A 23378-nucleotide genomic window follows, 5' to 3' on the forward strand; every position below is an offset into this window, starting at 1 on the left:
GCCGCGGTGGCTCAGTGGTTAGGGCGCTCGACTACTGATCCGGAGTTCCCGGGTTCGAACCCGGCCGCGGCGGCTGCGTTTTTATGGAGGAGAAACGCTAAGGCGCCCGTGTGCTGTGCGATGTCAGTGCACGTTAAAGATCCCCAGGTGGTGGAAATTATTTCGGAGCCCTCCACTACGGCACCTCTTCCTTTCTCCTTTCACTCCCTCCTTCATCCCTTCCCTTACGGCGCGGTTCAGGTGTCCAACGATATATGAGACAGATACTGCGCCATTTCCTTTCCCCCAAAACCAATTAATATTATTATTATTATTAGACAGGCGTCATTTCTCATGGTTTGACCTCTACCTACGTTCAAGGTGAAACTTGCGGCCACACTGACCTCTACTTACATTCAAAGTCAAACTTGCGGCCCGCTGACGGCTCGAAAAGCTGGCGTAGTGAAGCTTTTCGCTTCAATACAAAACAGAGCGGTTGCCATCGGCTGCGGCAGAGCTTTGGCGACCCGCCGCGGTGGCTCAATGGTTAGGGCGGCTGGCTACTGATCCGGAGTTCCCGTGTTTGAACCCGACCGCGCGACTGCGTTTTGATGGAGGCGAAACCCTAAGGCGTCCGTTGGCTTTGTGATGTCAGTGCGCGTTAAAGATCTCCTGGTGGTCGAAATTATTCCGGATTCCTTCACAACGGCATCTCTTTCTGCCTTTCTTCTTTCACTCCATCGTTTATCCCTTCCCTTGCGGTGCGGTTGAGATGTCGCGAAAATGCGAGACAGATACTGCGCCATTTCTTATTTTCAGAGCTTTAGCGCTTTTGCAACGTTTAGAGGATTGAACTAGCAACAATGCCTTAGCGACGGTAGGCAACACTGCGATTCGCGTCATATGATTTGTTTTTTTGCTTCAGCGCGGACGTCATAGCGTTCATCGCGTATTGCCGAGGAATCTGAGCTGGAGGTTGATAACTGCGTGCGCCGCTCCCACGGTGCGGTATCTGTTGTTCTTTCGATAGCACCGAGCTTGTCACAAGAGCCCCACATGCCACTACGGACGCCACGACTGTTATGAGTGGATCGCAAAGGCCATGAGTCTTGAGGATCCATTTTTTGTCGTTAAAGAGTAAGTTCCCTGTATGCTCACTACCTCTAACATTTTGCCGATTGAATTTGATGTGACTTTCTTGTTTCATGTATTATGAAGGGAGGTTAGCCGGCCTGCTGTATTTCGATCACATTTATTTTTGATTTCTAGCCACCTTGCGTGTGAACCGGACGGTTAGGATTGGGAAGTAATCCGACAGCAAATTTTCGCTGCAAAGGAATTCCGTTCCGTACATCTGCTGCGCAGGCTGTTTTATGTTTCTTGTCGTCTAGCGATGCTTTATTCTTGATTCATCGCGGAGCGCTGCAGCTGCTGTGATTCGCATTGTGTGCCGCGAGCAAGGATGTCTCAGTACGTGATATCGACTCGAGAAAGCAAAAATCAAAAGCAGGAAGCATTTGATTTCAGCACTGAAAATTGTCTGCTACAGGTCTGAACTTTCAGTGCCGCTATTTTTGCGGGTAGGGAGGCCTGTTCACTGCCATGTTTCAAAGTGGAAATAAGCTAGGAGGAGTCTATACTGTTATCGTTCAGCTTTTGTTTTCGAGCACCTGTGTTTCAAGAAGGTGCGATAACTGGGAAAGGCCCACAAAGGCATTCTATGGGGCGTGAGATTAGGCAGCGCTTGTTTCCACTGCTGTAACCGTGCGCCCTGCTTTCGTCAGGCGTTGTCCGACTTTTGCTTGTTGGACGAATACAAATGCCACTTGAAGGTTTGAATGTTTGTCTAATAGAGGAAACTAAACATTTGTTGCAGCTGGCCACTTGTGTATGGTGAACTAGTATTGTTAGCGTTACTTAAGTGGCTTTCATGCCGAGGATAGTTTTACTGTTATTTTGATTGACTTTTGTAAGTATATCGATGTAGGAGCTATACATGTGTCACCTTACTACCCTTTCATGCTTGATTCCTGAAGTGTATGTATGACTATATTTTCAGTTTTTTTTTAGGCAACAGCAAAATGCATTGCAAATCTTAAGTGTGGTTGTGGTACTTGCTCTGATGCATGTTACACCTTGTCTTCAGTGAAATCGTCAAGGCCATAGCCAACAACAAAACACTGTTTGAGAGGTGGAACCAATACCAAGACCCATCGAGCTTACCAAGTAAAGAAGATATTGACTGGACCACAAGTGAGCTCCGGAAAGGACTACGCAGCATAGAATGGGACCTAGAAGATCTTGAGGAGACTGTTGGTATCCTTTTATTTTATTATGGCATTCCTCATGATGTGCTAAAGCAAAGTAGTCATTTAGGTTACTGTTGGCTTCCCTTATTTGTGTGTTGTTCATGTTTTGTGTACACATGCCTGTATTAAAGTATTGTGTATGTTTATGGCATGTGTTTTTATTTCAATGTAATTCTTAAAAGCTGAAAAAGCATTGTCAGGTGGGCTGAGTTTGCATATATTAGTCATAGATTGCATGGCTCATGCCAGGCATGTTTTGCAAATTTGTTGTGATGCACTTATTTATGCTAGTTACAAAATTTGTAATCTCTGCAGGCCAGAAGGTACACCCGGATTGTGAGGCATGATGTAGCATTGGGATCTAAATTGATATTGGCTATCTGGGGCTCTTTAAGGCGCACCAAAATCTTGTTACCAGGTGGCTTTGCGTTCTGCTTTTATTGTAGCATGGCTTCCATTGCCAGGATGAAACCTGTAATAAGAGCTTTGCTTTAGAGCACCTTAGTTGCCGAAATGGGTTTTGTTCCCACAACTGAAACATAGCTCCAAACATAGGCTGCCTTGTTCAGCACTGATTTTTATGGCATTGCTTGGTATGCTTATTTTATTAGTGATGGTGATGTTGATGTAGATTTTCCTGTAACTTGTCATAGTTGGTAGGAAGTTGTAGGAATTGTCAATGAATAATTACATATTCTGGAGTATTCAGTGCTGCAGTGTCTTAATTTTATTATTTACTAATACTGCCAATTTTTTAACATGTGCTTGCAAGAAGGGCTTTACAGTAAATAGCTCTTGACAATGCAGCACCAATAGTGCCAGTTTGGTTTTTGTTATGAGCTCTTTGTGAGAGGTGCAGAAAGGGTGCAATGCATTGCATGTATTTGTCTCAGCCACTTATTAGCATTGCAACGTTCATGACCGAGCAGTTCCTGGGAGTGGCAAGTTCACATTTCTGTGACATGTTATTTGAGATGTTAAATCTGTCAAAATGAACTGTTTGAATATCTCGCCTTCTTCAAAACTTACAGGTAATAATGCCAATCATGGAGTCATTATTATGAGCAGTCAGATTAGCTATCTTCTTAAGTCATATAATGTGTTGACTTTTGTTTTAAAATTACTGCAAGTTAGAAGTTGCTAAATTAGTTTTAAAACAATTTGTGAGCATCTGAATATGCTGTCAACTTTTAAAATATGGCACCAAGAAAATAGCATGAAATTGTGAGAAGTTTCTCAGTCTTCAATTTTAATGCATGATCCCTTGGAAATTACCATTGCAACTAATAGGATGAAACATATAGGCACCGTTGTCTTCACTTCTGTTTTGTCATGTCTTCTACGCTCTTCCAGCCCTGATATGTACCATGGTTCCCTGTGTTTCTATGTAATATCGTTATTGATCACTTGATGCTGGCAAATTCTATTTTTGCAATTTCCACTGGTGGCAACACTGTTAACTGCTCATTAAGTTTAAGTAGGCGAGCAGTAGCATTAATTGTGAGTATTCAAGTAGTTTTGTTGATTTCATACTTGATTCTAATGACAAGATTATGGCTGAATGATGCGAAGAAAGAATGCTAATAATTGTTTGTGGCACTTTTTGCTTTGCAAAAGTGCACTAATACCTTGCAGCATTCTGAAAGCTGATGCTGGTATTGGCTAGTTTGGAGCATGGTATATGATGCCGCTTGCAGTTTAGAACAGCTGTTGAATGACTGGTGCAGGGGGAACTGGTCTATTATTGGGCAGTGGTGAAATATTCAGAAGTGAATGCCAATGACAAGTTGTTTCTTTGGTCATTTAGCTTTGTTTGCTCTGTCCATAATTAATTACCACAGGCTTTACCTTTCTGAACTCTTCATGGTCTAAGTCAGACGGAGTACGGTCATTTGTCTGTTGGGGAGGCGAAAGTTGATTGCTCGTTTATTCTCGGTTATTTACCCACCGTGATGACTCAGTTGCTTTGGCATTCAGATCCTGATCCCAAGGTCTCTGGATTGAACCCTGCCCCAGTGGTCGCACTTTAATGGAGGCGAAATGCAACACGCCTATGTGCTGTGTGATGTCAGCGCACATTAAAGAACCCCATGTGGTCTGAAATGAGTCCAGAGCCCTCCGGTACGGTGTCCCTCATAGCATACATGTGTCACTTTGTGACATTAAACCCTACATACTAATACCAACTGCCATATACACTTGACTAAGGGCTGCGCTCGTGCGTGGGCTGCTCCCCCAACTTGGGAGCCAATAATTTGAAAATATGAATGGCAAAGAGCTGCTGCATTTCACATGTATACATTTCCTTGTGTGGCAGCCAAAGAGGTGTTAAATGACAAGAGCTGCCCACTGATATCATTATTGTCATCTTCTAGCATGCACTGCCGTGCAGGTGTGTGCTATTTAAAGCAAAATTCAGGCACCTGTACTCAGGAGTGGATGGTAACGGTCAACCATGAAGTGATGCTGACTGAGTCTCTAAGAAAAGCACCACTTAAGCTCGTCTGCACATGGATTTTGAATGCATGAATTTATGGAGTGTGATGTGCATGGACATAGTTGTTAAAAGTTATAAGTGGATGTAATTGATGTAACCGACCATGACTTCATTTACATGAAGGTTGAAGAGCTGTGTCTGTGCAGTGGAGACAGCAATAACAAAGAAGAAACTTAAAGGTATCTGCTGCTAGGTGCCAGATATAATATCAGACTATATGGTACAATAAAGTAGTTTTCTTGGAATAAAGTTGCAAAATTGAACTGAAATGTGTCGCTTTTGTGCAAGGCGCACAGTTCGCCCGAATCGCGAAGGATGAACATGAGAGAAAGCACACAGGATGGTGCTGGTTCTGGATTTCTCCTGCTTTCTTGCTTGTGCTTTTTGCTTTCCTTCATTCATGTGCAGATTTTCCTGCTTCTTGATTTCATGCAAGCAGCCCATGGTTTAGGTGTTTGGGAGCACTAGATGCTTTGTATGCCTTTGCAATGCATGCAGTGTGTGAGCTCACTGGAAGGGCTGTAGAGAAATCCGAAGTGGCTGGGGCTAGTTGGCGATGACCGTGATGCATCTGCTGTTCTTCCGTCAACTGAGTATTCTGAGCATTGGTGTGTTGTGCTCACTTTGTATTGTAAGCTGCACTTCTTAGTGCAACCCCACTGTGTGAAAGAGTCATGCGTTACCAAAGAGCTGCGTTCTGCATGCCATTTTCACATCAGTTGGCATACTAATAAGCTAGGTGTCAATAATTATTTAAATATTTGCTAAAGCAACATCATGACATGGAAGTACAGTGGTGCCTCATTAAAATGGACATGGTGTCCGACTAAAATTCGCTGTAAGACAAGTCGGCCACAAAACAAATAGTGAAGAGGAACGAATTATTTATTAGGAAAAAAATTTGTCATTAAGTCTGCTTCTTTGCACAGCTGTATGCAATGAAGTTAAAAATTGGGCAAAATCCTGAGAACCTGAAGTCCATAATCCTGGTTACCTTTATTTTTAAAAAATGCACTTTGAAGCACCTTGCGGGTCATGACACATGTGACGGAGTCTCTGTTACTAAGACTGTGTACTACTTACAAATGACTAGCACATATCTCTTCCCAGACAGACTGGAGGTGTTAGATGCATTGAAGTAGCAGAAGGTGATGAATGACCTCTCTTCACCGGCGTTCATACAATACCTCACAGCAAATGAAAAGGGTTTTTGACTGGGCAGTTGAAGGGTAAAGAATGAACTCACAAAAAAAAGTCATCACTAAGGCTTTTCAGCTCTTACCTGTCTTGGCACTTGTTCATTGCAAAAAAAAACAAAAAAAAACAGGAAAAGAAATATCTGATTGAGAAGTCGAGGTCTTGTTCACATAGCCGTCGGTATTAGCACTACAAAAATACATAGGCCTCTGTATGCACTGTGCGTTCTCACCGTGCCGATTTTCTATACGGTAAAAAAAGCTTCAATATCAACAAGGCGCAAGTGTATTGAAAAAGTTACATGTCCAGAAAAATTTCAGGTCATCTGTATTATTGGGGCACGATTGTATATGGTTCTTGATACCAAATCTTTTTCAGCTAGTGGGTGGAATGTAGGGCAGTGTTTTTCTGCTCATGACGTCAGTGGGGGCAGTTATTTCTGTATGTGTAAATGTGGTTATTTTTATTTTCCTGTAGTTTTTCACAGTACTTCAGGCATATTGTGTTAGGTAGCATGGACACACAGCTGCTTCAGCATTGCTGCTACAGTCAGTCTGTTAAAAGAAGATTCAGGGCTGGCAGCTGCTGCACAATAAAAAAACAGTGAGGATTTGAAGCTGGGTGCTCACTTTTTTTTTCTACCTTTTACCATACATCCTTAACTGCTGTGCTTCCAGCTATTGTTGAAAAAAATCCAAAGAAGTTCAAGATTGATGAAAAGGAAATCAAAAGCCGGAAAGCATTCATTGAGCAATCCAGGAATGAAGTAAAGGTTGGTTGTGCAGTTTTGTTTCATTGATCATGACACCTTTTCTGCATGCACGGATCCAGGAATCTGGATGGATCCAACGTTGGATCCATGTTGATTCCAGGTATCTGGCAACCCAGCTTGGTATGATGCATGGTTATACCAACAAGCTGTAAACAAAATTACATAGTATTTACGAACGTTCATTTCTGAAATCCTGCTTTCTTTTGTGAGAAGGTTAACCTAGAAGTTCCACATTCCACAATAGACCTAAGTGCTTTTCTCTGTACATCTTTACCCTTAAAAACGACACAGTAGTACTGGGCAGTGGAAGTGAAAATGCCGAAAATAATACCTTTAACAGCTGTGTGGTGGCATGGAATTTTGATGCAGCGTTTCAGTTTTGCTTTATGCATTTATTCCTGCTGTCGTTATCAATTGCAGATTGCATGTAAATGCCTTACATTATCATGACATTTTGTAATCTGCTTGAGATTAGATTCATATTGCCCTCTTGAGCAGTGTAGCAAAGCGCATGGCACTCTTTGAATGCACAGTTATGAAAGTGAGTCATTTTGTAGGCAGTCACGTGAAATGCACTTGTTAAGGGCATTTTTAAATGCACTGGAGGAATGCACTCTGCTAAAGTGTGCACTTGTAATGGGGCAGAGTGAAGTTACGTATAAGAGACCCCCCTCACCCTTTTTTGGTAAAATGTAATTTTTTTTTTTCATATCGAAAAGAAGAATTTCTATGAAAATTAGCCAATCTCTCCCTGCAATGTCACCTTCCTGAAAATGCAGTAATCAAGTACCAGAGTTGCAAATGTCAGTGGAAATCTGATGCTGTACCAAAACCATTTCAGGACGCCCTTGTGATTGCGAACTTCTGTTCACATTCAGAACTCTAAGCATGGCTTCTCATCTCTGTAAGCTTGATTGGCAAATGTTAGTAGTGAGCTTAGCGCACATACCAGTGTCGCAGGTAACTTTGGCCAAAGATTAAAAATATACCAGGGCACAATAGGTGAATGCAACTTCTACCATTTTGTTGACTACTGTATATGGCGAGTGTTTTAATATTTTGTTCAGATGAGTAATGAAATAAATTGGCAAAACTAACTTTTTAGCTATTGCTTTTCAGTCGAAAATTTCAGTACTGAATTGTGGAGTATCCTAGAAATACCTCTATTTCATCAGCTTTTATTTTTATATATGCTTCAGATCAGTTTTTTTTACATTGAAAAGGAAGCCCATCAAATAAGGAAAAAAAAACCAACGGGACATTCGGCTTGTGTGCCATTATACCAGTGCTTTCAAACGTGGAAGCCATCAGCTTAGCTGCGCATAGTGGTGCTACGAATAAAACAAAAGCAACGACAGTGCTTTGCAAAATTGAAAGTGACACCTGCTACCTACCTGGCGGTGTTCGTGCCGAAAACAGCAGGTGCAGTGGTTTGTGGTACCAATATGTGGGCCAATATACTATTAGTGTTCCTAGCCATTGGCCGGGCATCTCTCCTGTTGGAATTGCATGGAAATCACCAACTTCTTTAGCAAAGCATGACCTCAAGATGTAAATATGCCAGATGCGAAATGCTGGCCGATGGCTAGGAATGTGGCTTAGTGCTTCGGCCGCTAACGTAAAGCACCGCTAAGTAAACCACCGTGCCAGCTATTTTTCACACTGAACACGGCCAGGTTGCGGCTTTTACTTTCAATTTGGCCACCAGTGCTCACGTCAGTTTTTGCCCGGTCATATTTGCAGCACCATCTCACACGGCTACATTCACGAGTCCCACGTTTGAGAGCACTCTGGTGGCACTTTGCAAGCAGATTGCCGCATGCTTTTTTTCTTTTCTTCATATTTCGAGGACTTTCTCTTGGACGTGGAAAAAAACTAATCTAAAGAAGCGCATATCAAAATAAAAACTGATAAATTAGAGGTTTTCTGGGGATCCTCTACAATTTGGCATTAGAAATTTTGCCTCCCGGGATCTTAATATCTTAAAAGTTAATTTTTTTCAATTTATTAAATTGCTCAATTCAACAAAATTTAAATATATGTACTCTGACATTATTATATATAATGGTCAACAACATGGCTGAAGTTGCGTCCACCTATTGCACTGCGTTATATTTCTAGACCTTAGCTTAAGTTAGCTGGAATACCTGGGATATTGGCCCAATGTTATCTTGGCTTAATTGTGCCACACACTACTATGCACTAGACAGAGGCTGCCTTGTTGCTGTTGTGCATTCCGTGTTGCATTTGTAATGCAAGAATGTTCTCTGAGTTTACTGTGCAAAGGCCTGGCAGGTTTAGTATGTATGTGGCAGTGCTTCGAATGCAGATGGTAATATACGATATGTCAGGAAGAACTGAGAAAAAAACGCACATAGATGCTCTAGAAGGGGTGAGTGTTTCTTTTTAACTGCTTTGGTTGGTGAAATTAAAGATACCTTAGTGTTGAAATGTTCCAACGAAAACTTGATTTCTTTCTAGCCAGCAGCTCAAAAGAAAGAACACTAAATTTTTGCTCCCGAAATTTTAAATATCTTGAACCTAAAGAGCCCAACTTGTGCATGCATTTGACAGTCCCTAAGTGTGGTATGTGCAAGTCTGCAGTTTTCGTGCCTTGTAATCGTATTGTGGCTTTTTGTGCAGCTCTGAAATCTCCGATGATCTTTGTGTGGGTGGTTTGTTGGGCGACAGGTTTAGGTTTAATCTGATCACATCATAAAGGCCCTGTTCACATTTTTGGCTTGTGATAGTTCTGGTGAATTATTTTTTTTAATGGTTGTGTGCTCAATTTTTCCTTTGTTCAGGCAGCAATGGTAACTAATCTGAGGCTTTGGCACGTGTTGTTCCGTAGCGCTTTGTATCTACCGTAAAAACCGGGATATATGTCGGACTTTTTTCGAAAAACCATGGTGGAAAGTTGACCCCTGTCTTATATACTGGTCATTTGCGGAAGAACTACGGAAGTCTTGCAACAATGGGCAGCTGAACTCAACAGTGTGCCTCTATCACCATCGCCATCAGCAGCAGTGCCGCCATTTTGCGTTTCCTTAGTTGCAAAGCTGTTTTGGTTAAAGGCTGCTTTTTCACATTTTGTTTCAAAATGAGCGGAAGCTGACGGTAATTCACCGTCGCCTTCAAGAAAAACGCGATTGAGTATGCAGAAGCTCATGGCAACCTGGCGGCACAGCGCGAATTCGGTGTATCCGAAAAGAGCATTCAGTACTAGCGGAGGGAGAAGCTGCGTATTACAACTTGCAGCAACCAGAAAAAAACATCAATTTGTGGGCGGACCGCAGCGTGTCCAGAATTGGAAGGAAAGGTCGTGCTGCATGCAAGATGGCTGCCTGTGACTGCTGAATGCATCCGCGTGAAAGCGGTAGAGATGCGGACCGCAGCGTATCCAGAATTGGAAGGGCTTTGCTCTACGGCGCTGTACTTCTGTGTGCCAAAAACAAACACGCGGGTCGATGGGCGTGCGATACTGTTAAAAAATTGGTTGGTTGTACATACGGGCAGCATTTAAATGAAAATAATTTAATAAATACTGTCACCATTGTGCAACCTGTTGAGTCGCACTTGTTTCAAGGTAAGGGTGTCTTTCGGTACTTTTTTCATTGAAAAAGATTTTTGTTCATTTTTAGAATTGGTTAGTTGGGGGGTCAACCTATATTCCGGTTTTTACGGTAACTCGGTGAAGTTCAGACAAATCAAACATTGGTGGAACCAGTATGACTTGCTAGTTTGTTTTGAATTGTAGCCAGAGCCAGTGGCTAATGCATGTGTGTCTTGGAATTAGCCAGAGGCTTCTTGCACAGCTCTGCTGTCTCATGAAAGCACTTGCAGGTTTTGAGATGCACATACTCTTCACTTCTGTGGTGGGCGAAGAGGGTCAGAAGCAAGCCGAGCTGTCACTTTGATCCTCATTTGGTTTGCAAAGGAAATTCTTTTCTATTCCTTCAGTCTCATTTCTTTTTTGTGTCTGCGTGCATGTGCAAGAGAGGGATAGCCACATGCATCGTTAGAAAGGCAAGCTTAACATACTTTTATGCGTGGTCAGGTAGGCAATATGAAGTGACTGCTACATAGAGTGCATTTTACTGTGATTTCAAGGGAATATATTGGCATATTTATAATGCAAACTGGAAACTGTGGGATGCCAAATAAAGGTTACTAAATACTGAGCCTGTCGACACTAAACCTGGGCACAGGCTCTTGTGTGTTGTGGACTTGTTCTACCAGTTGCCTTGAAAGCAGGAGAGTTGCATCTTTTGCTGAGCTCGTATGTGCAGAAAATCGTGAAGCTATTTGTTTGGCAGGTTATTTGAGAATGAGGTGAAAGCTTCCATTGGAATTATTTGTTCAATGATGCATTAGTTAACAGTTCTATAATCTGAGGCAGTTTTTGGCTGCAAGCAGCTGGCTTTTGCTTTAGGGGGTGGTGCCATGCTTTCTCCAAGCGTAAGCCACTTAGCATGCCTTGCAAAGAATATAGTCTCTGCCCCCACACAATACCTATGCCGAAATTACAGCTGAAATATCTGAAGTTACTGCTTTGGGGGCCAAACGATGCTGTTAGCTTTCATGGTTCTGACCTCGCCATGCAAGTTACAGCAAGTCTTGTGCTTATTGTGGTACGCAGATGACTGTGTATGAAGCTTGTATCCTGCTTTGTGCATCGTTTGCCATTAAAAAGTAATGCAGAAATAAAACTTAAACTAAAAATTAAGCATTGCAATTAAGTTAAGAATTTATTATTTGAGATTGGAGCTCACCTGTTATTTTCATTTGTGCAGTGTATGAAAGAAGCAATCCTTGAAAGCAAGGCAAAAAATAAGAGGATGAGACCATCCAGTATGGTAAGAAACCTTTCTTATCACTTCGCGTTTGCATCCTGCAAAGGCTTTTATGATGTTGTGTGCCTTAACAAGCCATGTAATAACTTTTTCTTTCACCTCATTTTGCTTATTGTACATATGGAGAGTTAGGGGAGGAGTTGCTTGGAGCAGCTTGATGTATCCAGCGCCATGAGTGAGCAAAAGCAGTAGATATTCTGTGGGGTTGGTTTGAGCCGTTCCCCCTCCTTTTTTCTTTTTTTTTTCTCGATATTCACTCAGCATTTTGTGCAGCATGGCCGACAGCCTTATTAAAGGGGTTGTGAAGAAGCTTTGACACCATGAGTGAACAAGTTCGAATTGTGATCTGCACATGACCATTTTCATTGGAATGAAGTTTTACAGCTCTGTGCTTTGCAGGAAATTGAACTGTTTTCGTAAAATATTGTGGGCTCATTTGGTGTTTATTTTCCTTTCTGCTGCCTGTAACAACATGGATTTGCTGCGATACAATTCTTGAAAGTGCTCTGTTACTGGCTGTGAGGGACTGAGAAAGCTATTTATTCCTATGAGTACCGTATTTTCTGGTGTTTAAGTCGTGCTTTTCTTTCTGAATTTTTCGTCGTGTGTGTCTTATTCAGTGTTGCAGCTTATATATGACAAAAATGACGCACCACTGCGCAATTTCTTTTGCTGCGCCCAGTAACTATGTTTTAAAGAAAATCAATGCGTGAAAGAGAAAAAAATGAAGTTACTTTTTAAATGTTGTCTTGTGAATAGAATTGCATAATCTCACAACCAAATTGATTGTGGCGGTGCACTTTGCATGCTGTCGCCATCGCATCAAGTTTAGCTGGTCCAGCCATATTCTTGATTGACAGTTACGATTTCAGCTGCGTATCCGTTTGGCTATGGTTTGGCTTAGTGCACATAGTGTGTTCTTGCTCAACGTGACACCACTTGCGAGGCGAAGGAGCTATGATTCAAAATTCAGATTGCATGCCATTGAATATGTACTGGAGATTGGGAACCAGGCAGCAAGTAGACAGTTCAATGTGAGTGAAAAAATTATCTGGAACTTGTGCAAAGCCACAAAAGCACTCCAGTCGATGAAGCCAACAAAAAAGGCAGGCCACAGAAAGATGGTATGGTGGTCAGAGCTTGTGAGTCATCTATGCTCAGCAGCTGCCACAACTGAGTATTTTCGTCTTCTATCTGACATAGAGATCCTCACCGGGTTTTTATAGTGCTTGCTGAATGGTGCGATTTATAGACCGGAAAACATGGTACGTACGGAATAAAACATTGGCTGCTGATAGTGTAGGTTTGCTGCAAAGTAGAACAAAAAAACAGTGAGGTGCTACCATGACATGGTGCTTCAATACAGCCTGAAACCACTCAAATGCCTGCAGAAGCAAAGTGTGTGGGCAAGGGTGACTGTCAGGGAAGGGGCCACGGCAGTGAGCAGGAAACAAAGTTAACTTCCTCAAAGGTCTGTGAGTAATGACTTAATTTGTTAAAAAATTCAGGTATGGGAATTCATTTTACAGTGCAGTAGAACAGCCAGGCAACAAATTTAAGAACTTGATGTTGTGCATAGGCCTGCCAGTACATCTGTCACACAGGTGCTCTCAATTCTGCTTGAGGCGATGCAGGTTGATCAGATATTGCGTGGTGTGCATTGCTACAAAGACATTTTCTAGCATGCTCAGCTCTTATCTATAATAAGGGATTAATTACTCATTGGCATACACCCAAGCACAGCCATACGGCTACAAGGAAAGCTTTACAGCTTCCTCAGAAACTTTGTAGTTAAAGAAAAATTCGTCCTGGTCGGGGTTTGAACCCGGGACCAGCGCTTTACCAGAGCAGTCGCTCTACCAACTGAGCTAGCCGGGACGGCAAGCTTATGGTAGGGCGAGAGCGAATCGATCAAAAACTCGAAGCGGGAACAGTGTTGGTCAAACATTGGGTGGATGCCACCCAACATTTGGCTTGGGTGGATGCCAGTGAGTAATCACTCCCTTATTACAAATCTACTCCACCTTGGTGGTTCCCCTAAACATTTTACCAACTCTTATCTGTGGAACACCTTAGCAGTAATTGATGGAAACAGTCTGTGTGGTGCTGTGTTGCACTGCTTGCATAGTTAGTGCGTGGAAAGCCATGAAAGTGGGGTCGTTGCCGGTGCGTACTCATGTGCAGTTCAAAATGGCTAACATGGGAGCAGCAATTACAGCAATATGATGAGGTGTGACATGGCAGGAAAATGCTGTTGCGAGCAGTATCCCTGTTGCTGAGGGAGCCACTTCCATGTTGGCAATGCTACTAGGGTAGCAGACATGACACCAGGTCGACAGCAAGGTGTACTGTTCATTGTTGCCATTCAGCGCTTCAGTGCTCTGAAAAAGTGAACAGCCTTTTATAATGGAAGTTGCTACATAGAGTCACTGATAAATGAGCAAGCTAATGCTGTGACCAACTTTGCATCAACTGTTTAAATGCAGCATTATATTATGGATTGAGCAGCCATGCACTGTACAATAAGCATTGGTGAACAGGATGTTGGTTGTATTTCTTAGTTTTCCTGTAATGTATAGATACAGAATGTGGGCTGTGAAATACTGCCTGCGTTATCAGTGAACGAAGGCACTATAAGTCAGTGTGCCTTGATTTCTCTGTATTGTATGTCCAGGGGAGAGCCCTAAAATGTTGTCTCATTTCAGAAAGAGTGAAAAGTGTGATATTAGCAGCAATTTACTCCCTTTTTCTATCTCCTTGTCATTGAGAGGTCTAGGGTTCTGACAAGGCAGTCACATTGTGGACATGGGTAACTTTTCATGTTGCTCGCCTGACTTTCATTGTTAGTCATTATTTGTATTTGGGTCTTCATTCTGTTTCCAAGGTAGTTTCATCGTGTACCCGTATCAAACATCCAGCTGCCAGTGAGCACCTTTAGTCGTTCTCTCTGCCTAGCTTTTTCTTTCTGCCTGGACTCTGGTATCACGTCTTGCATGATGCACCCTTTGTCATCAGCTACACTGCCATCTGTTGTCTTTCTCGTGAATCCCAGCTGGTGGGAGCACAGGCATATGCGAAAGGCAGATTGCGATTTATACTTTCAAGCCTGATTGAGGGCTGCTGTTAGATGCCTTGGGCCCATTGAGCGACTAAGTACCTTTATGCACTCCACTTCCTGTCCCATTTGCACCTTTTTTAATGTACATGCCCATGTACACGGGTTGAACCCACCATAAGAAAATGTAAAGAACTCTGGCCCGCCCAGACCCTCCCTAGTTCTGCTTCCTTTCTTGTCTGTACAAAAATATATCTGTAAGCTGCGGCATACTGCTTTGAATACGGGTTGCACTACATGGCTGGGTAAGTAGTAAACACGTCTGTTAGCATAGAATTGAACATGTATGGTGGCAGCTTGCTTCATTTGCACTTGAAGAGTTTGATGCAGGGGAAGTTCATTGTGAATTGAAGATTCCTGTGTGACAAGGGTACAATATTTTCCATGTCTGTGGCAGTGTTTAACTGATAGTATGCTATGTGCCTGCAGGAACTGTTCAACTCATCACGGACAGCCAAGTACACAAGTCTAAGAAATGAGGTTGAGAGCCCTGTGCATCGACTTCTGGATCATACCCAGCAGCAGCAGCAGGTTTGTAAATGGTGGTGTATTTCACATTTTTAGAAAGCTGTGATGTGCTGCTTGTCTAGGGGCCATGAAAGTTTGTTGTACTTGTTGCACACAAGCACTGGCAATAAACACTCATGATCCTGCTCTAGCCCACCCTTTTTCTGTTTGGTTTTAAATTTAGTTTTTGTTCTTAGTACGGAATGGCTTTTGTACTGAAGTTCCGTAATGTTCGTTTTTTTTTTCTTCAAAGGGGCCATGAAATGGTATTTACTAAGTTAGGAATAGCGCATGAGGAATTGGTGTTCCATCGCTCATCAGCGCACCATAAAAAGTTTTAAGCTAGCTTCTTTAACACCGAAGATATTGGTGATTAGAAATGGGGCTCCTCCTCTCCCCCTGAAACCATACATGATGATGTGCCAGAAAAAAAAAAGATAAAGAACAGGTCGGGACTGCACCCAGCCAAGCACCATTTGGGCACATCCTATGAGAAGGCTTGGCCAGATTGACCATTCACGTCATTGGGGTTGGGGCAGCTAAGCAAGCACAGTGTGGTGTTGCCCTAATCAATTATGAGCAGCTTTTAAATTTGACTTGAATGTTCACAAAGACCACCTGTAAAATTTGTTGCTTTAGAATATGGCCATCAAAATCATTTCAGAGTCCCTTTAATTTCACATAGAGTTGTGTGTGTGCGTGTGCGTGCGCACACGCGTGCTCGGAAAGCTGTTAAAATGAGATGTTGCGGCAGCCTGCTATTTTTTCTGGACATGGGCCATATTGATAGGTTGAAAGAACTAGTTGCTATGATTAGTAAGCTGGTGTGAGTGGCATAACCAGATAATAGTGCAGTTACCGTATTTACTTGTGTAATGAATCCACTCGCATAATAAGCTCACCCACCAATTTTGTCGTTGAGAATTTTCTTTTTTCTTTAAGCGTCACCTTTTCCTAGTGCAATCCACGGTTTCATGCCATCCGTAGTGCAGACCTTGACAGCGCTCCAGGTGATGCGCGCCAATAACATCACAGCGTGTTTATCTTTTGATGACAGCTCCTGTGGAGATGACCCACTTGGATAACATGGCAGAGCGCCAAGACGCTGTGTGCTCTTGTCAGGAGCGCCAGTGGTGGTGGCTTGCTCGGCGCACTATTGTGCTCCTGGCTGCTCCGGTGTATGGTTAGAAAGTCGGCTAATGCTCGAGCATTAGAGGGAACATAGCGGTTTAAGCCATAATGCTATAAAACATCCTCTACACTGAAATGCTATGGAGGAAGCAGAACCTTCAGACCCTGAAGCGATTTGGCAAGCTCGAAATCATGAGCGAAAATGTCTAACTCCTCTCACACTACAGCTAACACTTATACATTTGCATTACACTCTCGTAACCGTCCCGCAAGTTTTTTAACCTTGTGTAAAAAACGCACATCTGACCTTCAGGGCCAGTGTTCAGTATGTGCACTTTTTATTTCACTGCGCCGACTATCACAAAATCGTTGCATCGCGTCATGATGCAGCAAACAGCTTTCTAAGTGAACAGTGCTTAACACCGGCAACATGAGCATGGCCTACTGCGTGCTTTGTTCATGATTGCTGGATGGACAGATGGGTGAGCTGGTGGGTGGCCGGGCAGGCAGGTGTATGATGTGAAATTTCTACTCTTGCAAAAATATCTGTCAAATTCTCTTCCTCACGTATTGAACCCTCCCCCCAAAGTGATGTCAACTTTTCTGGAAAAAAAGTGGGTTAGTAATGCAAGGAAATATGGTAGTAACTGGATATTTGGTGGGATTGAAATGGGAAGTTCACACTGCATTTTCACTGATGCCAACCTGGAAGCTGCAGGACAAGATTAGGGCTAGCATTTCTTGCTGGGGAGCAGTTTAAGAAACAATGCTTGGTTATGAAACAAAGGGGATAATAAATCGATAGTCAACGCCTTTTCTTCTTTTTTTCTTTACTTTTCAATTTCCACATCTAACTGCTCCATACAAAGAGGTGTGACTGTGCCTAACTGCTGAAAGCTTGTACAGATGGCTTATTTGCTGTGTGCGAATGCCAAACGCTTACCGTGGGCTAAACACTGTGAACATTGAATAGTTTAACCCTGACACACCTTAATACAAATTATTTGAGTGCTTGAATTAGGAAATGGCTGCATGATGTTGCTGGTTAGGGCTTCTTATGCCAATGAATGGTAGGAAATATACGGTTTACGGTGCCTTCTTCAGGGACAAGGAATGCAGGTACCTTCGGTTTGTCATTGCTGCAAATGTGTAATGCTTTCATGGTTCCTCCTCAGGGAAGAGTACTCACTTGAGCCCAGATATACCGAGCCTGCATACTATTTCGAATTATCGCCTGTATTGAACACACAGACTATCCCCTTAAAAATCCTGTGTAAAAGTATAGGAAACTCTGGTAGTATGATGTCACGTAGTGGTGATGGCAGTCGAAGCAGCAATGAAGACGGACGAAAGGGTCTTCTAAAAGAAAACTGTTTATTGGGCTGACTTGCACCCAAAATGGACTGAATCACTCGGCGGTGGCGAAGCGACAAGCGTGCTCGGCGGTCATCGAACAGAATGCCCGCCGCTGTCGGCCGTGCTCAATTTAAAGCTGATAGCGAACTTTCGAGATAAAGAGTGCAAAGTTACTAGAACATTCCGGAACAACGTAGAATCAGCTCTGCCTGGCTGCGATCAATCGAGATAAATCTAGTCGCGTCTTGCGTCGCAAACGAAGCGATAAAGCGATGTGGCGGCAGATTTGAAAAACGAACACACTGCAAATATTCGCGGCATTACTCCTCTTTCAAAGAAGCATCGACCGGATGCATTAAAACAAATAATGCGACTAGTAAGGAAAACAAACGAATCTTGCGAAAATAGACCATGGAAATGCAGTGGCCTTTAGCGCTCATAATACGGCTTCAGACGGACTACATGGACAACTTCTGGTCGTACGCGGCGTCGCTGGGATGCATTCATTGCGTCAGGGATGACTTCATAATCCAGTTCACCCAGCCGACGAAGAACCTTGTACGGGCCGAAATAGCGGCGCAAAAGCTTTTCACTCAATCCACGGCGGCAAATGGGCATCCACACCCAGATTTGGTCTCCTGGCTTGTATTCCGCGTTGCGTCTTCGTAGGTTGTAGCGTCTGGCGTCGGTCCGCTGCTGATCTTTGATCCGTAATCGGGCAAGCCTTCGAGCTTCTTCTGCGCGTTGAAGGTAGGCGGCAATGTCGATGTTCTCTTCTTCTGTAACGTTGGGCAGCATGGCGTCTAGCGTGGTCGTGGCCTCCCTGCCATGGACGAGCCTAAAAGGCGTCATCTGGGTGGTCTCCTGCACTGCGGTGTTGTAGGCGAAGACGACGTAAGGCAGGATGACATCCCAGGTTTTATATTCGGCATCGACATACATAGCGAGCATATCGGCGATGGTTTTGTTCAGGCGCTCGTTCAGTCCGTTGGTCTGCGGATGGTATGCAGTTGTCTTCCGGTGGCTGGTTTGGCTGTAGCGCAGGATGGCTTGCGTTAGTTCTGCCGTAAATGCTGTTCCTCTGTCCGTGATGAGCACATCGGGGGCACCGTGTCGAAGAAGAACGCACTCCACGAAAAATTTGGCGACTTCTGCTGCTGTTCCGTTCGGTAGGGCGTTCGCCTCGGCGTAGCGGGTCAGGTAGTCGGTCGCTATGATGATCCACTTATTTCCAGATGTTGACGTTGGAAAAGGGCCAAGCAAGTCCATGCCAATCTGCTGAAAGGGCCTTGAGGGAGGTTCAATGGGGTTCAGAAATCCTGCTGGTCGCGTGGGAGGAGTCTTTCGTCGCTGACAATCTCGGCATGTTTTCACATAGTGTGCGACATCGGCAGACAGTCGGGGCCAGTAATACTTGTCTTGAATGCGGCGGAAGGTGCGAGTAAATCCGAGATGTCCAGCTGTCAGCTCGTCGTGAGAAGCCTGTAGAACTTCTTCGCGGAGACAAGTAGGTACAACAAGGAGGTAGGCTGTTTTGTTCGCTGTAAAGTTCTTCTTCACAAGGACCTCATTCTGCACACAGAAGGAAGACGGTCCTCGCTTGAATGAAGCGGGGGGTGAAGAAACTTTGCCTTCCAGGTACTCGATGAGGCCTTTTAGGTTGGGGTCCGAGCATTGCTGCTGAGCAAAAGAGCTTGCGCTGATGGGTCCCAGGAAGGCGTCCTCATCGTCGTCCGGCGGCGTTGCATCTACAGGGGCTCGTGAGAGGCAATCGGCGTCAGAGTGCTTGCGTCCGGACTTGTAAACGACGGTGACGTCAAAATACTGGAGACGCAGACTCCATCGAGCGAGTCGGCCAGAGGGATCCTTCAAATTGGCAAGCCAGCAGAGCACGTGGTGGTCAGCGAACGGCCGTCCATAGAGGTAGGGGCGGAATTTCGACGTAGCCCAGATGATGGCAAGGCACTCCTTCTCAGTTGTCGAATAGTTAGCCTCGGCCTTGGAAAGGGAACGGCTAGCGTATGCAATGACCTCCAGCCTGTCACTTTTTTGAACGAGAACGGCACCTAGGCCCACGCTGCTTGCGTCGGTATGAACTTCAGTATCTTCGTTTTCATCAAAATGCGCGAGGATCGGTGGGGACTGTAAACAACGCTGAAGTTCCTTGAAGGCTTCTGCCTGCGGCGCTTCCCATTTAAATGGCACGTCTGTTTTCGTCAGTTGGGTCAGGGGCTCGGCGATGCGCGAAAAGTTTTTCACAAATCGTCGGTAATATGCGCACAGTCCGAGAAATCTGCGCACTGCTTTCTTATCGGCCGGCGGTGGAAACTGTTCAATAGCAGCTGTTTTCTGCGGGTCCGGGCGTACTCCCTCCTTGCTAACGATGTGGCCTAGAAACAGTAGCTCTTCGTAGGCAAAGTGGCACTTCTCTGCCTTCAAGGTTAGGCCAGACGACTTGATGGCGTCTAGTACTGTTCGAAGTCTTTTGAGGTGCTCTTCAAAGTTCGAGGCGAAGACAACGACATCATCTAAATATACCAGACAAATTTGCCACTTCAGGCCTGCCAGCACTGTATCCATTACTCGCTGAAACGTCGCCGGTGCAGAACAGAGACCTAATGGCATCACCTTGAACTCAAACAGCCCATCCGGAGTTATGAATGCTGTCTTCTCGCGATCTCTTTCGTCGACTTCAATTTGCCAGTAGCCGCTCTTGAGGTCCATCGATGAGAAATATTTGGCGTTGCAGAGGCGGTCCAGTGTGTCGTCGATGCGGGGGAGGGGGTAGACGTCCATCTTTGTTATGTTGTTCAAGCGGCGGTAATCCACGCAGAATCGAAGTGCGCCGTCTTTCTTTCTCACTAGAACAACCGGTGCCGCCCATGGGCTGTTTGAAGGCTGGATGACGTCGTCGCGAAGCATTTCTTCGACTTGGTCCCGGATGGCTTTTCGTTCTCGCGGTGACACACGGTAGGGGCTTTGACGGAGAGGTCGGACGTGTTGATCCGTTATAATGCAATGCTTGGAAATTGGCGTCTGTCGCACCTTCGGCGATGTCGAAAAACACTCACTGTAGCTTTGAAGCAGATTGCGGATCTGGTCTTCTCTGTTCTGGTGCAGGGCTGGGTTGATGTCGAAAGTGGTCGAGTTCTCCTGGTCAGGTGAATCTTCTGCGGAGGGGTCGGAGAGGGCGAAGGAGTCTCGTACGTCAGATATTTCGTCGAAGAAAGCAATCGTCGTTCCTCTGTTAATATGCCGGTATTCTTCGCTGAAGTTAGTCAGCAGTACTTCGGCCTGGCCATTGCGGAAATGTGCGATGCCTCTTGCGATGCTGATTCCTCGGTCTAGAAGCAACTGCATGTTCCCCTCGATGATGGCTTCAGCGTTAATGGCTTTCGTAGCGCCTATGGTCACGATAACACTTGAACGGGGTGGGACGCTCACTTCTTCCTCCAGGACACTTAGGGCAACGAGATTTTCCCGAGTTTTCATCGAAGCGATGGCTTCTTCCGTCGAAAGCGTGATCAGCTTGGATCGCAGGTCGATGATCGCTTGATGCTCATCAAGGAAATCCATACCCAAGATCACTTCTCGGGAGCATTGCGGTAGCACAACAAAGGTCGCAGGATAGGTATGTCCTTTGACAGTCACTTGCACTGTACATCGTCCTGATGGCGTAATGAGGTGGCCATCTGCGTTGCGAATTTGTGGGCCGTCCCAAGCCGTTATGACTTTTTTCAGATGCGCAGCGAATGTTCCATTCATCACGGAGTAATCGGCTCCTGTGTCGACTAGAGCGGTAACTTTCCGGCCGTCGATAGTCACTTCTAGGTCGGAGGTCCTGGCTCTTGCATTGCATGTCGCTCTCGGCGTCGGGTCACGGCTTCGTCGCGTATGCGAGTCACGGGTTGGGCGTGTGGTCGAAGCTCCTCTGGGTGGCGGCGTCGATTTCAAGGTAGCTTGCGTCGTGGTCGAGGTTCTCATTGTGTGCGGCGTCGGTGCAGCGAGTGTCAGTTCTTCATGCGGCGTCGCGGGTGCAGCGTCTTCGTGGGGCGTGGTCGGTGGAGGATCTTCGGCGTTTAGCTCGTGAGCAACCTCACCTCCAGAGGTTGCTGCCTTTAGTTTCCCCTACGGGGGCTGAGAGACCTTCCTCGTACCGCTGCTGCGTAGCTGCGGCGTGGCGACGCAAAGCACGAGGTTGACGGCGATGGTGAGCGCGAAAAGCGGTACGGCGTGGGCTCTTCTCGACGCAGGTACTCGTCGATTTCCTGCGGACGTTGTCCGAAGCGTGGTCGTGGGGCGTTAACGGAAAATCCTCGAAGACCGATACGTCGGTACGGGCAGTGACGAAGAATATGGCCGGCCTCACCGCAATGGAAGCACAATGGCCGGTTGTCGGAAGTCCTCCAGGCGTCGCATTTCCTGGGGCTTGAGCGTCGGTCATAGGCTGGGCGGGCGGGGGCTGGGAGGCGGCGTTGTGGAACAATTGGCTCACCTCGGGGAGGACGTGGGGGTTGTCGCTGGGGCTGAGCAGTCCTTACTGCAGCGGCGTAGGTCATGGCCTGGGGTTCTGTGGCCGTCGTGGTGTCAAGTGCCTGTTGCACTTCTTCCCGTACCACATCCATCAGAGTCGCTGCTTGTGGCTGTGGGGAAGATGGCAGTAATCGGCGTAGCTCCTCTCGGACGATTTCGCGGATAACTTCCCGCAAGCTGTCGCTGGTGGTGGCCGGCGTGTCCGAACGGATTGCACAGGCAGAGGAAGGACGATTGTACTGCCGAGCTCGGACGTCGAGGGTCTTCTCAATCGTGCAGGCTTCTTGCATGAACTCCTCGACTGTTTTTGGCGGCTGGTGGACGAGGCTTGCAAAGAGTTGTTCTTTTACGCCGCGCATTAAAAACTGAACTTTCTTTTCCTCGGTCATCCCGGGATCGGTGCGGTGAAATAGGCGCTTCATCTCCTCGACGTAACTGCGGACGGGCTCATTCGGAATCTGGATCCTGGACTCGAGAAAATGGATCTGGCCAGGGCATACAATGCAGAAAATGAATCACCAATGGTATCTTAGGGCAACAGAATGAATTTGATGGATTTTAATGGCACAAGGGCATCTGTGGCCAAAAAGTGCCTTAGAACAAGTTAATTTCGTCTACTCAAGGTGAAATCAGAGACCCATTTCCCAAGCATTTCATTCCAGATAAGCTGAGCACCACGCCAGGAAACAGCTTGTGCATTGCAAGAAAATGAATTTCACGATAAGGAAAATATAGCAGGAGATAGCTGATTATAAGCTCACTAGATAAGATTAGGTGATTTCTGATAGTGTGGCATGTAGCTGGTGCAAGACACAGATAATTAAACTGGAAAAGGCCATTGTCCTGAGGTGAATGTAAACTAAGCAATGAGGATAATGAAATTCGCTACACTACAGCTGTTAAGAATCAGCTCAAGTTCCATGCTTCAAGATGATGCAAGTTTGCTCAGTGAAAAAAAATCATAAGTTCACCCAAGAATTGGTATCTTGGCGGTATCAGGCTGCAGGTGCAGATGAATTAATCCTGCCTCAGAGAAGAGCTACATAGAGCACAAAACATTTTAGGCCAGTCCTACACTGACAGCTGTTAATAACTATTTTAAAACTGTTTTTCATTGCAAAAACAATAA

At 45.0% G+C, this 23378-nt stretch overlaps 1 protein-coding gene and 1 non-coding gene across 2 annotated transcripts in view; both read left to right on the plus strand.

Moving 5' to 3' along the window:
* TRNAS-ACU (transfer RNA serine (anticodon ACU)) lies at positions 1 to 72 on the plus strand. Its single transcript has one exon. It is a non-coding gene; the product is annotated as a tRNA-Ser (tRNA).
* Positions 73 to 870: 798 nt separating this feature from the next.
* Positions 871 to 23378, plus strand: part of LOC144115586 (uncharacterized) — a 57842-nt gene continuing 35334 nt past the window's right edge. The window contains exons 1-5 of the mRNA XM_077650008.1: positions 871 to 1116; positions 2126 to 2295; positions 6660 to 6754; positions 11548 to 11610; positions 15152 to 15253. Coding sequence (XP_077506134.1) covers positions 1082 to 1116; positions 2126 to 2295; positions 6660 to 6754; positions 11548 to 11610; positions 15152 to 15253 — 465 coding nt within the window. The 5' untranslated portion in view covers positions 871 to 1081. The remainder of the gene's footprint in view (positions 1117 to 2125; positions 2296 to 6659; positions 6755 to 11547; positions 11611 to 15151; positions 15254 to 23378) is intronic.

This window comes from Amblyomma americanum, chromosome 1 (assembly GCF_052857255.1).
Source record: "Amblyomma americanum isolate KBUSLIRL-KWMA chromosome 1, ASM5285725v1, whole genome shotgun sequence".
Taxonomy (NCBI): Eukaryota; Metazoa; Arthropoda; class Arachnida; order Ixodida; family Ixodidae; genus Amblyomma; species Amblyomma americanum.